This window comes from Triticum urartu, chromosome 1A (assembly GCF_056163025.1).
Source record: "Triticum urartu cultivar PI428250 chromosome 1A, HENAU_Tu73, whole genome shotgun sequence".
Classification (NCBI taxonomy): Eukaryota; Viridiplantae; Streptophyta; class Magnoliopsida; order Poales; family Poaceae; genus Triticum; species Triticum urartu.
Window position 1 is genome coordinate 548,455,641 of NC_141873.1, and position 16,013 is coordinate 548,471,653.

At 43.4% G+C, this 16,013-nt stretch overlaps 1 protein-coding gene and 1 pseudogene across 9 annotated transcripts; one reads left to right on the top strand and one right to left on the bottom strand.

Moving 5' to 3' along the window:
• The first annotated feature begins 2,488 nt into the window (after positions 1–2,488).
• Positions 2,489–13,352, top strand: LOC125528357 (F-box protein At5g49610-like). Of its 9 annotated transcripts, none has more exons than XR_015609295.1 (6): positions 2,489–2,724; positions 3,011–3,084; positions 3,265–4,779; positions 6,366–10,032; positions 10,647–11,036; positions 11,114–11,441. XR_015609295.1 is itself a non-coding variant. In XM_087530802.1 (4 exons), the coding sequence occupies exons 3-4, from the start codon at positions 3,317–3,319 to the stop codon at positions 6,388–6,390; spliced, it is 1,488 nt and encodes a 495-aa protein (XP_087386928.1). In that variant the 5' UTR covers positions 2,489–2,724; positions 3,011–3,084; positions 3,265–3,316; the 3' UTR covers positions 6,391–11,441. The 9 variants fall into 9 exon arrangements, 3 of the variants coding, with proteins under 3 accessions (XP_087386928.1, XP_087386921.1, XP_087386924.1); XR_015609297.1 differs by having other exon boundaries at positions 6,366–6,590; positions 9,725–11,036; XR_015609298.1 differs by lacking the exons at positions 10,647–11,036; positions 11,114–11,441 and adding an exon at positions 12,962–13,352 and having other exon boundaries at positions 6,366–6,590.
• Positions 9,344–11,492, bottom strand: LOC125533094 (ATP-dependent RNA helicase DEAH13-like; annotated as a pseudogene).
• Positions 13,353–16,013: the final 2,661 nt, after the last annotated feature.

Below are 16,013 nucleotides of genomic sequence, written 5' to 3' on the forward strand. Positions count from 1 at the left end.
AGGAGAGGGTCGTCACCGAGCTGAACGTGTGCAAAACGCGGAGGTGTCGTGCGTTCGGTACTTGATCGGTTGAAGCACGAAGAAGTTCGACTACATCAACCGCGTTGAGAAACGCTTCTGCTTACGGTCTACGAGGGTACGTAGACACACTCTCCCCCTCGTTGCTATGCATCTCCATGGATAGATCATTGCGTGTGCGTAGAAAATTTTTGTTTTCCATGCAAATTTTTCCAACAAGGGTGTGGTGCGAAGCTTCACTGTCTTGGCGGTGCCATGGGACATGTCTAAGTATAGATTTTCATGGCTTTGGCAGCGGTGACGAAAGTCATGGTGACTGCGATCGGAGACTTGTAATGGAGGAGAGCAGTTTTGGTTGCTTTGAAGAATGGCGGCATAGGCTTTTTCCTGTGTGTCGGGTGTTGAGGACTTGCAGCGGCGGCCTTGGCAGGAGGGTGCGGCAACACAGATGAACAACATTTTTGGGGGTGCTATTCGAGTACCGAGCCGCGATCTTCAGGGTGAAAGTCCAAGGTCTGGCTTTCATTGGTTGTACCTGGCAATGGTCTTACGAAGGCATTGTTTTTGGGATCTCGGACTCTCTCCAGAGTGAAAACTCAAGATCCTTGATAGGGGGACGACAATGCTTGTGCATTGTTTTCTTCTTGGAGGCACCACTTTTGAAGAACCTCTTCTGCTGTTTGGGTGTTGTCTTTGGTGGTGGTTAGATTGTTGTTGTTGCGAGTGTTTCATCACTGCGACGGGGGCTTTGTTTTTTTATATTTCTCTTTTTTTATTTTTGTTTTTGGTTATGTGTGTCTTTGATGTCTTTCCGTATCTTGTTGGTGTCGAGTTCGAGTGTAATTAGTATCTTCATAATATTAATATATTTCCTTATATTTTTTCCACGCACAAGCCAGTTTCGCAGCAACAGTGTTGGAAACAAACGTGCATGTTTCAATGCAAAACATGCGAGTCACTGGTCAGTGTCGACCGGGACGGTGTGTTTTGAAGTCTCGCCTGAAACGCATGTTGTGAACTAATGACTTGTTTCCCGATATTTAATTTGGCACTTGGGAGCACGCGCTCATGCGTGCCTATTATGTTATTTGCAAATAAAAAAAATGTAAACATGTTCATTGTCACACCCAAATGACCTACGTATTTTCACGGAAAAACCTAAGCATTTTGACCTATGCGAAAGAAAAATTAAATGCCAAATATTACCTTCAAATGTTACACTTAATTTAGTTTCTTCACCGATGTAATAATGCTATCCCGTATCGCATGAAAATTGTCAAACACACTTGCTACACTAACATGAACATCTGTAAAAATAATCAGATATTTTAAATTTTATTTACTATATATTAAAAATTTACTGGTCATTAGGGAGCATATGCTCCTTAGAGCCAAAACAGCACGTTCATATTTAAATCTTTCCCTAATAATAATAAAATACAGAGTGCTTCTAGTCGTCCGTTCTGTATTATCTTTCTCTATAATAAAGCATTAGAGTGTTTTTGGTCGTCCATCATGTCTTATTGCAGAAAACCCCCTGCATTATCCATTAACCGGCAGTCCATCTTAAGTGAGAACCAATTGTTTTTTCTTCACATTTTACCCAGAACCCCTGCGTTTTATACTAATCAACCCGCGATCCGTATTTAATTCAGCCGAATCGTTTTTTCGTTTTAATAGAAAACCCCCTGACTTTTTGGTTAATCAGTCCGTAGTTTATAAAAAAAATATATACGTATCTTTAAAACCATAACTCCGATTTTAACATGTTATATATGAAATTTGATTAGAAAAATATGTAGAATCTAAATATGATGTTATTTTTAGCTGTTAAATATTTGTAAAATATTGTTTTTGATGCAAAATTAATATATAGTGCACGATCCATTTTTCTTTCGTACCAGCGGCGATTCGAATTGCAATAAACACCCATTAAAACCAAATTGAGAGAAAAAAATCGATAACCACACATGAATACCTCTGAAAAACCTCACGGGGAAAAACAACATATTCCTCATATTATTTTGAACGAGTGTGCGTGCGCGCGAGAGAGAGAGCGAGGGAGAGAGAGACGCCTTAGGGCTGACCACATTCAAACATGTTTTCGTTGTGTGAGCATTGAGGCTACCGTCGGCAACATAAATATGATGCCATGTGAAAATAAAGGATGTGGATCCATTAGGGTCTTGAGTCATTGTTATCAGGTTAAGAGTGTGTGTTCCCGCCCCAAAAAAAGGGTTAAGAATGTGTGTCATTTTCTCTCACGTTGTAACGCACGGGCTCTTTACTAGTCTCATCAAAAAATATTATAACCAATTCCCGCGGCAACGCGGGAGGTATGATCTAGTAATTTGAAAGAAAAAAGCAAGTTGTAACTAATTACCCCAATCCCGACTAATAATGTAATTAACGACAACGGGGAGGGTATATATACGATGCCAATCTTTGATGTCAAATTGGACGCTTGTAAGGGCATGCCGACAGACTACAGGAATCGGACGTTCCCTTTCCGACAGACCTTCAAGTCTCTCGCCACTCAGTCTCACCGGTTCGTATCCAATTCCAACCTAAATAATCCCCTTCCCCTCCATATCTCTCCGGCTCTCCCGGCAGAAAAATCGAGTCTTCCTTGCGCCGAGCCGCCGTAATAACCAATCCTCCAAGCTTCGCGGATTCGTCGCGGGCGCCGTCCAGTGGATTCGCTTGGTAAGAAACCCGTACCTCGCTCGGATCTGTTCGATGCCTTAATTCATCTTCTTGTCACACGGATCTCCTTCTGATCTCGTCTTCCCTTTGTTGTAATGATGAAATCAGCTAGATTTGTCTTAGCTCAAGGTCGATCTGACCCCTTCTGTTTTAGTACTAGTATTGTACATACTGCGGGGGGCATCTTCAGATGTATTTCGCTGTCTATTAGACTATTACCCTCAAACTTCTGCTGTTACTGTTTTCAGATAGTGTCACTAAGAGCAGTCATTTTATTCTTTTCAAGGTAAAACTCATAATTGGGCCGATCTTGCCTCTTCGCTTCAAAAGAAACACAGATCTGTTCTGTCCAAGATGCAGGCGAGTCCTGCAACTTGTTTTGGTGCCTATTGCCCTCTCAGCTAATATAGGACTAATAGCAGTCAGTTTATTATTGAAACAAAGTTTGGGATTAAATTCTGCTTACCTTTCCCAAAAAAAATGCATCGAGGTTCAGTGTACTAACACTCAAATTGTTCCCATGTGTGTACTTCACTGCAGAACATCTTGCTGAAGTAGTAATATTCTTGGAGCAGCAGACATTGGTGGTGAGATGATGGGTAGCAGCAAGAGAAAGAGTGCCACCCCATCCTCAACAGAAGTTGGTGGTGAAATGATGGGTGGCAGCAAGAGAAAGAGTGCCACCCCATCTTGTGGCGAGGCTGGGAAGATTACGGCAGAGGCGTTCCCAAGCAGCAAGAGGAAGAAGGCCCTTCTAGCTCTTTGTGCACGGTTGCTTCCTGATGACATGATGTTGGAGGTGCTACTTCGTCTCCCTGTCAAATCCATTCTCCGTTTCCGGGCCGTTTGCCGCTCTTGGGCTGCACTCCTCTCCTCCAAGGATTTCTGCAGCCTCCACATGGCAACCTGTAAGGTGCTGCCACCAGCACCAAAGCTACTGGTGGTCTCACCCACAGAAAAATTGGACTCCGCCACAGTATGCTCATACTCACCATCAGGCCCGAGAGATGATTTACTCTTCACCATTGACTCTGCACGTCCCAACAATGTGGAAGTACTGACACCCTCACCATGCTGTGGTCTCACCCTTCTATATGATGCCGCCGCGCTAGCTTACTATGTTTGCAATGCAGCCACGCGGGCACTCGCACGTCTGCCACCTTACTGTGATCGTGCACGTGATTTTACTGCTGGGTTGGGATTTGATGCCCGGACAAGGGAGTACAAGGTAGTGAGGTTGATCAATGGGCTTGCTCACGAGGACATCCTCAGGTGTGAAGTGTACACACCAGGGGCTGATTGCTGGAGGCCTGCAGCTGGAGGAGTACCCTTCAGGTGGTCCAAGTTTGCACATTCTGCAGTTGGTCATGCTATGATGAGCAAAATACAACCTGTGTTTGCCAACGGATTTCTGCACTGGTTGATCAGTCCTTCTCTTCTCATCAGAAGGCCAAGAGCTGCCATCATATTGTTTTCTGTCGCAGAGGAGACCTTCGGATCCATCCGTTCACCACCGTTCTGGGGATCAAGAGAGCACGTGCGCCCCTGGTCCCAGTCAGAAGGAGAGCATCTGGTCGTGATGGATGACCAGGTGTGTATTGTCCGGAACCTTCGCAACGGAACCCCTCATGGTAGTGCCCTGGAGATTTGGGGGCTGCTGGATTACGGCTCTGGTGATTGGACGCTGAATCATCGAATCGATTTGTTCGGGCACATCAGAAGAGAATTAGGCGGGCCACAGGCTGTGAGAGTTATTGGTTCTCTTGGCAATTGCAGGTCAGGGAAGAAGATTGTCATTGCTACTAGCAAGCACTGGGTTTATGAAAAGTTTCATAAAAAGGTTTACACCTATGATCCTAGCTGTCAGGTTCTAGAGGGCATTCTTTCGGTCACTGAGACACACACCTCTGTTCCATGCTTCATCCCTGGTTCAAGATTCAGTTTATTTGAAGAGAGCCTTGCTCCAGTGCATAAAAGGGATGAAGAGGTTGCCCTGTCATCTACCCTGGCTAAGGCAACTAAAGAAACTACTACTTCCAAGTTAAAAGGCGAAAGGTCAGTATTGTGTAAATCAAGATCAGCATCTCCATGGTGTGTATTCTCAGGATATCAGTTAGTAGCTGGTTTCGAACGTGTACGGCAGAAATCAAGAGCTGATAATGCATATAGTACATGTAGAATGGCTCCAGCTACATGAACAATCGGGTGTAGGCTTGTTTTGCTTTGTTCTAAAATTTGAGGAAGAGAATAAAGAGATAGAAATATATTGGGTGGTTCAGTTTTGCCTGAGCAAAACTTCTTTGTGCTACATAGTTCCTTCTTGAAGTTCTTTCCAAATACATTCGTCACACGATAGGTGCCACTAGTTCTGATTTGGTTGCATACTGTCCATATAATCTTACATCTGAACTTTTTTGCCCTGCAAGAATCACCATTAGCAACTGCATTGTGCTCCTCGAGAACCAGAGATATATTAACGGTTATGCACTGTGCTGCAACCGCCGGCCACCCTCCTGCCGACATAGAATGTTGAGAATGACACGGTTGGACTAAATAGTACTAGTATTAATACAGTAAGATGAGACAAAGTGTATGGCTGATCTTTTGCTGTTTTGTTTGTTAGTACTGTACATCTTTAAAATGGGCACTCTTAACTGACCCAAAGTATAATGGTGCAAATTACCGAGCTGCACTTATCTTTTTATGATGGGCCTTTGCTTGTTTTTCAAGGTATTATGTCTTCTTCTCATTGGATAGGGCGAGCATACCACCCTTGACCACTGCCCCGATCATGAACCAAACCATGTTTAGGTACTGAAAGCTGCAACATAGATCATCAAAGGTCCTTAGATACGCCGAGTGCAAAACAATACTAAAAATGCAGTAGTTTTTATGTTGGCAAAATATGATCAAGATTATTATTACTCGAAGTCGAAGTGGAATATATTGACAATAATAAAAATACAGTAGTTTTATGTTGGCAAAATATGATCAAAATTATTATTACTCGAAGTCGAAAGGGAATATATTGACAGACACCGTGATCCTGCCAGCTCTGACTTTTTGTTGATGAGCGCACACATACACCGCGTCCACCCACTTCTGCTGGAACAATTGGCCAGAAAAAGTGGTATTTCACATGATCATCACATTTCTCTTCTTGTGGCTGTTATCATACCAATTTTTTGCAGTATTAAATTATCCCTAGTGAATCCGGATAATATTCAAAATCCACCAATTTCTTAGCTCAAATGGAATAATATTTTCCCAAATGCACACTAATATTCACAATCCTTCAATACTGCGTGAGATCTCTAGGCAGGCAGTGCGGTCTGCAGGCGCCAAACAAATAATTTAACGATTTTTCTATGCACGAACTCAACGCACACTGATGTCTTGTGTATCACAAATGAATTTAGAAACAATATAACAGATTTGGGGAACAAAATGTCGAAGTCCTATATAGTGGTGGACTTAAGTATCAAGAATTCCTTGTGTGTTCCAGATTAATGAAAATTACATTTGCAACAGTATGGTAAGCAATGAAGTACACACAAGATGCAATACCGTAGGTAAACAGAATCTAATGCTTGTACGTGCTTGTGTTAACTATGGAGATAACTCTCGTGTATTATTTGCAGGGTACTCTATTCTTTGTGCTATTAAAGATACTCTGAAACTCTTCACGGCACATCAATTCAGTCTGGTCAGGACTCAGACGTGAGTTTGTCATAAGAACAAACAGAAAGTCCCGGTGCGGGTAGTGGAGCTTGATGGAGGCAAGGCGCCACATGTCCGTCCGCGCGGGGGCTCGTGTGACTTTAGTGCTTCACTTCACCCTGGGAGAGGAGGGTAAAATTGTTGAGGTAATAGCACCCAGGTACCCTAACTTACACAGAATGTGATGATTCAGTCCCAAACTTGCAAAACTTGACTCCATCATACCCCAACTTGCACCTCATGTGATGATTTAGTCCCAGGCCAATCACAGCTCAACAATTGGCAGCCAGGTGGCTGGACGGGTCAGCGCACGCACTTTTGCAGAAACCCCCGTGCTGTTTTGTTATACCCGCAGCAGATCTTCCTGTATTATAATAAAAACCAACAAAAATAAAAGAGTGAGAAAGGGATACCGGCACTCAGACCAGAGCCTAATAAACTAATCAATCAAGAGCACAAAAAGCAAGGAACGGCCCACAAAACGATTCTTAGCTCCTGACCTGTATGTATTCCTCCTTGATATACATACCAAGGATGTACAGATCAAGCCTGATATTGCAGCCATGGAAGTAATTCTGAAGCATGCCGTGAACTGAACCATTAATTGCCCACTGCATAAGCAGCGACCAAAACTTGGATCGATCATTCTTAACAAAAGAAAAGAAAAACGATTAGTGTGTTGCAGTTTGAGATTCAACAATGGAACTCCAAGAAGAGATAAACCATTAAATCAAGAACTCCAAGAAGAAAAACCATTAATTGCAACTGTTCTCTTTAGTTACTGATGATGATAACCAGGTATGTAAATACATCTTGAGAGATGTTCAGTAAGGGTGATGCTCTGCTGGTGGAAAGCAGAGGATGGATGTACTCTTGCCTATAGCAATACAAATAGGCAGCCAAACAAACCGACGTTGACCATTCGAAAATTAAAAACAAACTGTGGTTGCAGTTTGAAACAAACACAAATCGTTTTCGGTACTCATGAACCCCAAACACTGTCTTCAAAAAGATATTGCAGTAAGCCGGCATTCAGGCTCTCAAATCACCCATGGCACCAGCACCAACATGTATGAGCAGCACCACATATACTTAAATAATAATGAACATTTCCTTAGCTAAGCTCTGGTCATTGTCCAAACTAATCCTAATTTACTCTAAAAAATGGACAACCCTGCATCTCAAAGTGCAGCTTCGTGCCACCCATTATCAGGGGGCAGTAGAAATCTGGCCTCTGCAACCTGCTTCAGCATACTAGCTAGTACAAAAATCCTAATTTATGATGTTACCTGCTACTTGGTGTGTATCTTAAATCATATTTTGTTTCCAAATGTTCTCCTTAGTTGTTACTGAAACTTCAGCATGTATATCTTGAGAAACATGCAGTAACAGTCATGCTCTGCTGGTAAGAGAAAGCAGAGGATGCTACTCCAATGACCACAGAAATTGGCGAAAAAGACAATTTGATTCCTCTCAATAATCAACAAGAAGGCAAAACTGAATGCCACTGACGTGGATGGAAATGTAATGTACCCTCTCAACACCCCACACCTCAAATCTGCATGATAATCAAAAGGCAGGCAGATGCAGTGCCGTGATCATATTCCAGAGTTGGTTGCAGTTTGAAACAATCAAAAGGCAAAACACAAACACAAAATGCTATTATGAACCCAGCAAACCAAACAGTCTTCTCTAGCTATAAGTACTGTTCTCCTCTGTTTAGTTCTGAATTAAACCTGTTAATCCAGAAACCTCACCCCCAACAGATAATTACTTACTAATAAGAGCTGCAATAATTACTTCAATAAGGGTCTGAGCCATGCATAAAAAAAGTCATGAAAGGTGGCCCGAACCCCAACGTTCTAAATTAAAGCTTCGGGCAATAATTACTTACTAATATGAGCTGTAATCATCATGGCATAAAATTAAGTCTGAGTCATGCATACTGATTAAACTGTTCCATCAGAATACTTAAAAAGCAACCTAAAAGGGCCACCTTTGTTTACTATGCCACAATCTGGAAGACGAAAAGAAGAAGCAGAAAATCAAACTGTTTCCTAAGTTTCTACTGAAGCCTTTTTACTGGAAATCAAGCCGAACTGTTTGCTTAATTCAGATTCATAAGCCTGTTGCTGCATAAACTGCCAAATCTGCAATGGAAAAACTATTTCAGATCCATCAGACAGCAACAACTGCCAAATCTGTATATGCTGACTAAAAAGAGCAGGCGCACAAATAACTATATCATCATGGTTGTGATGCAATGAATAAATATAGTTTACATCAAATACAAACATTTGCGCTAGCTAAAGCCTTCAACGGCAATATATCCTAGCTACTCTGTTATAGTACTTTTCGTGATGAGCTATCTCAACCTTACTTTTTCATTACAGCGAATGCTTCCCTGTTAGTACTTCATATCTATTTCACTACCAAACATGTGTTGTTCCACCAGAAATAAGCATAGTTGTCAAGCAATTGCAACATAACCTGTTTGAATCGACTACCCTTTTAACTCTCTTTAACCTCTTTGGGAAGCAAACTTGTTGGTGCACATATTGCTCCAAACTGTCTCAGATATTTATCCTGGAACCATGCCTGAATCTCAGGATAAAGAAATTCTGGATCCATGCATCTCTTACTGCCGCCCGGTTGTCTATTAATTTTTGTCAATCTCCAACTCTTCTTTGGCTGGGACAAACAGATGGTGACGGAGCCAGGAACATTTGAACCATCCTTAGGCATGGCAAGACATCCCCTTTAAACAAAGCCCACACAAATACCTGCAAGTCTGCAACCGACTGGTGGCATCTCTGATGATGGGTGCACTACAATCTGCAGTGGAGGCTGCTGACTACGTCGAGAAAAGATGGGACTAACGTGCTGGACATGCTGGGACTCATAGTAATACAGAGTAAACTACAAACTCTGGTGGAATTGGGGCAACAGAAGATGATTGGTTTAGATATGTTATAACATTGAGAGCACAAGATTGATAACATGCAGCTCGAGCCTTTCGATCATCTTTTGACAATCCAGAAGAAGTGTCAATCTTCTTTTCAACCCTATCATCCCACCCAGCTCCCAGCACATATTCCTTGCCCCAGAAGTTCCTCTCATTCAACATTGGTTTTTTCTTTTTTGGTTTCATCTTCCAGGCCTGTTCAACATCCTCAGAAACTCCGAAGTACCAAGAAAATCCATCACAGAATTTGCTATGGTGAAATATTAATCGAACAAGTTGCTTTCTCAACGTCGACACCTCTTCCATTGTTTTCAGGTGAAGTGGGTAATCTCTACAGAATTCCACTAGATTTCTTCAACACTCAAATGACCGCAAAGCAAGGGAAACGGTTAAAACGCCAGTGCTAGCGATGGAAAAAATATTTCTGTGCCTCTCGAACCATGGCATTGAGCTTCTTCTGTATCTTCTGGATCAGAGCCATCTTCGCTTGTTTCTCTACCAGTGTCGCCCTGAATTTGAAAAGTGGTATAGCTCAAAGCTGATGAAGCAGTTGTGTATCCCAATATGAGGTTGGATCTGGCACAGCCTTAATGACTCTTCAGCATTTTAATTATTGTCAGAAGGTATTGTGCCATAGCCTTTCCCATTGATGTAAGGTTTTCTTGGTTGTGAAGTGCTTTCAATGTCTTCAAGCAACGCTCAGATTCAACCACACTTTCCTTGTTAGGCCGCGTAGGTAAAGGAAAGTTTGCAACCTGTGATTATCATATTTTGCATGAAAATTAGCACAAAAGGCAATACATCAGAAACTATGACTAATAAAAAAGTTAATTTTATTGTTTTTTGCCCTTTTGCTGTTGTTGGGTCGTCATTGTACTCTAAGACTTTGTATCTCTTTTCTTCTATATTGTCACATGCACTTCTCCTGCATGGTTTCAAAAAAGAAGAAGATAATTTAAGCACATTACCTTATCTATTTCCATAAACTTGAGCTGTGCAGTGCCATCAACTTGCATTTTCTTGATCTCTGGTTCAGTCAATTCAGGAAATAAATAATCTTTACCGTATGAAGCAAGTACAGTCAGTAGCAGCGCCCAGGGCCAGTTCTTTCAGCTCTCCCAGCACGTTGGGATGCTGATGCCTTGCTTATCCACAGCACTTCACAACTTTTCATTTTCCATTGTTAAAGATGTTTCTGCAACATTAGTCACCACAACAACTAATCTTTCCCTATCAGGAATATCGTGAAAGACTCTAAGCTGACGCGAAGCTGGTAGCATTGCATACAATCGTAAAACACAGAGCCTGAGCCTGGCATATGAAGCAGGTGTAGGCTCTGTACATATACTGAAACAAGAAACCGAAGGGCCTGAATTTTCTGCAACTGTATCATTGCTCGATTCCTCAGCAATTTCCGGTTATCCTGATATTCCTGATATAGCTTAAAAGGATGCCTTCAGTACAGATGAACTCTCGTCCCCTTCTGCAGTTTCATGAGCAACGGAAATCCTCCTCATCACTGTCAATATCCATCTCACTCTTGTTTCAGCATCAGAGGAATCAGCATTTAGCTCATCATCCATTACATCTTCCCCATACAAGGAAAACATGTTGTCTCGGTGCTCAGGTTCAGTTCTATCAATACCATATATGCCTTCTCGTTTATTTCTGGTCCTGAACCATACTCTTCTCGAACCATTTCAGGCTTCTTACCAATTTGCCGCTTGGATGCTCTTTGCAGTTTCTTAATAAATAATCGGCTTCTCCTTATCCAGTGACAAATACAAGGATTCCACCTGGTGCTAGACTCTTGTTGATTGGCAGAACTTCCTTATAAGCTTTCACTAAATAATCATCATGTGTCCTCTTTGTGGAACAGACGTTAACTGCAAGCTGTCGTGTAGGTACCTCCACAGCTGGTGGAATCACATCAAACAATCTTTTGTTTGAAATAGTCTTTTAGCTGCTAGGTACAGTACCAATCATCAGCACTACATTCAACATACTAATCGTATGTGCTGGATAAAATGTTCATCCCAGAGCATAGTTTTTCCTGTTGTTCTGCATATGCATTCTTTCACATGCACAGAAGTTAGCAATGCCTGTTAAGTTTTATCTTCCATCAAAATGAAGATGAAGGTAAGCTCTTGAGTCTAAGAGCATCTTCAGCCGTTCGCCCCCCAAGGGCTTGAAATAGCGCCACTTGGGGGCTAACCGGTGATACATTCGGCATGGGGGGGGGGGGGGGGGGGGCTCGGGTTCCCAGCCCGCCCCCCAAGTTCGCCCCCAACCCCCTTATTTCGGTCTAAATTTGGCACAAATTCAACAACTCACATTGTTCATCACAGAAATGAAACAAATCGAACTCATAATTCAACGAAGCAAACTCATAATTCAAACAGAAATTAAACACACATCGAACTAGGCGTTGCCCTTGAACCTCCATAGGTGCTCCACCAGATCGTGCTGCAGTTGTTGATGCACCCGTGGGTCTCGGATCTCCTGACGCATATTGAGGAAGGCAGCCCATGATGCCGGTAACTGGTGATCAACAGTTGCAAGAGGACCCTGCCTGTAATATGGTTCGGTGTCAAACACTGGCTCTTCCTGCTCGCCCTCAATGATCATATTGTGCAATATGACACAACAAGTTATCACCTTGTTGTCGGAGTCCATTGCCGAACAGGCAAATCGCCCCCTATTTCGGCGTTGTGGGTGGGCAGCCGCCGATATCCCCGCCCGCGTGGTCGCCCGAGGAGCGAAATGGAGGCTGTCGCGGGAAACCCTCTCTTTTCGGCGAGAAAATGGCCTTTCTACCGGCGCAACGGCTGTTGTGGGCAGGTGGATGGTGCCGGGATCGACATGGAGGCGAAAGGGGAAGTGGCGTCCTGCAGCGCACAGTCAAATCTGGGCGGGGAAAAGGCATTTCTCGCCTGACAGTGTCGGCCCATGCGCCACTTTTCCTTCCGCCGGAGCCCCCAAGTGCCCCCTAGTGCGCTTGGTTTGGCCTAGGATTGCCGGGCCAAAAAATAGGCCAAACTGGCGGAATTCAGTGTCCTGGGGGGGGGGGGGGGGGGGAGGGGGGAGGGGGAGGGACTGGTTTTTTTTGGCGCCGGCGAAAAAAATGGCTAGGGGATGCGGCTGAAGATGCTCTAACCTAGTGTATCTCACGATTCTAGAAAGCATCCCAATAGTATATCTGTTTTCAAACTCCTTTCATGTGCCTCATCCAAAATGATCATCGAATAGGGCTTCAGAATGTCACTCTACAAATGATCACTTAAGCCATGCGGTAAGGAGTTTCAGTCTTATTACAGATACAGCTTCAATGAAAGAAACATAAGTGCATTTCAGAACAACAAACTACTAGTTTTACAAAGAAACTGTGTAAATTGTAAAATTGCAGAAAACAACTAACGGTGTAATGATACAATTATAGAAGACGACTACATGAGTGATCAGATTAAACCACTTACATAAATTTTAAGCCTCACTATAGTTATTTATAAATTAGAGTCATCGCATCTGCAGTTATGGCTTCGCTGTTTGCAGGACTCCTTTCTGATCAAAGTTATTCTTGAATAGCGAAAATTCTTCAAGAACATATAAACCAGCCTTGGAGAAGTGCAACAATTCTACACTGCGAAAGTAACAAACCCAGGTGTTACAAATAGATCTACTGTACTTGACCGAAGAGTGCAACAGTGAATATGCATCATCAGAAATCGAGTGCTTCCTCCTATTGTGCAGGGCCGGACGGACGCCTCCTAAAGGAAATATGCCTTAGAGGCAATAATAAAGTTGTTATTTTATATTTCCTTATATCATGATAAATGTTTATTATCCATGCTAGAACTGTATTAACCAGAAACTTGATACATGTGTGGATACATAGACAAAACACAGTGTCCCTAGTAAGCCTCTACTAGACTAGCTCGTTAATCAAAGATGGTTAAGTTTTCTAACCATAGACATGTGTTGTCATTTGATGAACAAGATCACATCATTAGGAGAATGATGTGATGGACAAGACCCATCCGTTAGCTTAGCATAATGATCGTTAAGTTTTATTGCTATTGCTTTCTTCATGACTTATACATATTCCTTTGACTATGAGATTATGCAACTCCTGAATACCGGAGGAACACCTTATATGCTATCAAACGTCACAACATAACTGGATGATTATAAAGATGCTCTACAGGTGTCTCCAAAGGTGTTTGTTGGGTTGGCATAGATCGAGATTAGGATTTGTCACTCCGAGTATCGGAGATGTATCTCTAGGCCCTCTCGGTAATGCACATCACTATAAGCGTTGAAAGATGTGACTAAAGAGTTAGTTATGAGATGATATGCATTACGAAACGAGTAAAAAGACTTGCTGGTAACGAGATTGAACTAGGTATGAGGATACCGATGATCGAATCTCGGGCGAGTAACATACCGATGACAAAGGGACTGGCGTATGTTGTTATGCGGTTTGACCGATAAAGATCTTCGTAGAATATGTAGGAGCCAATATGAGCATCCAGGTTTCGCTATTGGTTATTGACCAGAGATGTGTCTAGATCATGTCTACATAGTTCTCGAACCCGTAGGGTCCACACGCTTAACATTCGATGATGATTTATATTATGAGTTATGTGATTTGATGACCGAAATTTGTTCGGAGTCTCGGATGAGATCACGGACATGACAAGGAGTCTCGGAATGATCGAGAGGTAAATATTCATATATTGGAAGGTTGCATTTGGACATCGGAATGGTTCCGAGTGGTTCGGGCATTTTTCTGGAGTACTGGGAGGTTACCGGACCCCCCTCCCCCCCGGGGAGAAGTATTGGGCCTATTGGGCCTTATTGGAGGAGAGGAGAAAGGCAACGTGAGATGGGCGCGCCCCCCCTTGCCCAAACTGAACTGGACTAGAGGAGGCCCCCCTCTTTTCTTCTCCCTCTCTCTCCCTTCCCCTTTTCCCTCTCCGGTGGAAGGAAGGAAGCAGGGGGGGGGGGCGAATCCTACTTCGACTAGGAGTCCAAGTAGGACTCCCCCCTTATGGCGTGCCCCCTTAGGCCGGCCACCTCCTCCCCCCTTTATATACGGAGGCGGGGGGCACCCCAAAGGCACAACAGACATCTCTTAGCCGTGTGCGGTGCCCCCTCCACAGTTTACCACCTCAGTCATATCGTCGTAGTGCTTAGGTGAAGCCCTGAACCCGTAACTTCATCATCACAGTCGCCACGCCATCGTGCCGACGGAACTCTCCATCGTCCTCAACTAGATCAAGAACTCGAGGGACGTCATCGTGCTGAACGTGTGCAGAACATGGAGGTGTCGTACGTTCGGTACTTGGATCGGTTGGATCGTGAAGACGTTCGACCACATCAACCGCGTTACTAAAAGCTTCCACTTTCAGTCTACGAGGGTACGTGGACACACTCTCCCGTCTCGTTTCTATGCATCTCCTAGATAGATCTTGCGTGACCGTAGGAACTTTTTTGAAATATTGCGTTCCCCAACAATGGCATCCGAGCCAGGTCTATGCGTAGATGTTATTTGCACGAGTAGAACACAAAGAGTTGTGGGTGATAATAGTCATGTTTCTTACCACCAACGTCTTACTTTGATTCAGCGGTATTGTTGGATGAAGCGGCCCGGACCGACATTACATGACCGCGTTCATGAGACTGGTTCTACCGACGTGCTTCGCACACAGGTGGCTCGCAGGTGTCTATTTCTACAACTTTAGTTGAATCGAGTTTGACTATGGCCGGTCCTTGTTGAAGGTTAAAACAACACACTTGACGAAAAATCTTTGTGGTTTTGATGCGTAGGTAAGAACGGTTCTTGCTAGAAGCCCGTAGCAGCCACGTAAAACTTGCAACAACAAAGTAGAGGACGTCTAACTTGTTTTTGCAGGGCATGTTGTGATGTGATATGGTCAAGATGTGATGAGATATAAATTGTTTTATCAGATGATCATGTTTTGTTAAAGTTATTGGCAACTGGCAGGAGCCTTATGGTTGTCTCTTTATTGCATAAGATGCAAACGCCATATAATTGCTTTACTTCATTGCTATGCAATAGCACTACAAAAAAATACACTTTCGTGATGATACGTGTTTGTCACAGTAGGTCGCATTTTTTGTCATGCATGTACATCCATGACAAATTTATGACAGAATCAAGATAGTCATACCTGTGCTGTCGTAGAAGTGTTCCATGACATTATCAAAATTATTATCACGGAAGTGTCCACTTCCATGACGATAAATCGCGCGCCACAGAAGTGCTTTTGTCAAGGGTGACCGACACATGGCATCCACCGTAACGGAACGCCGTTAAGCTATCAGATCGGGTTTTGGATCCGATAACCCGTTAACAGCCCCGACCAATGGGGATTTTCCACGTGTAAAATCATCATTGGCTGGAGGAAACACGTGTCGGCTCATCGTTGGGGCAGATGTCAACCACTCATTGGACGGAAGGCGCTTATGATACGTCGACACGTGGCATGGCCCAACAGAGGCCCATTCCTGTGAAAAGGCCGGCCCGTTTGACTTGGTCAAAAGCTGGCGGGCCGGCCCATGGAAAGCCTGTTAACAGCCT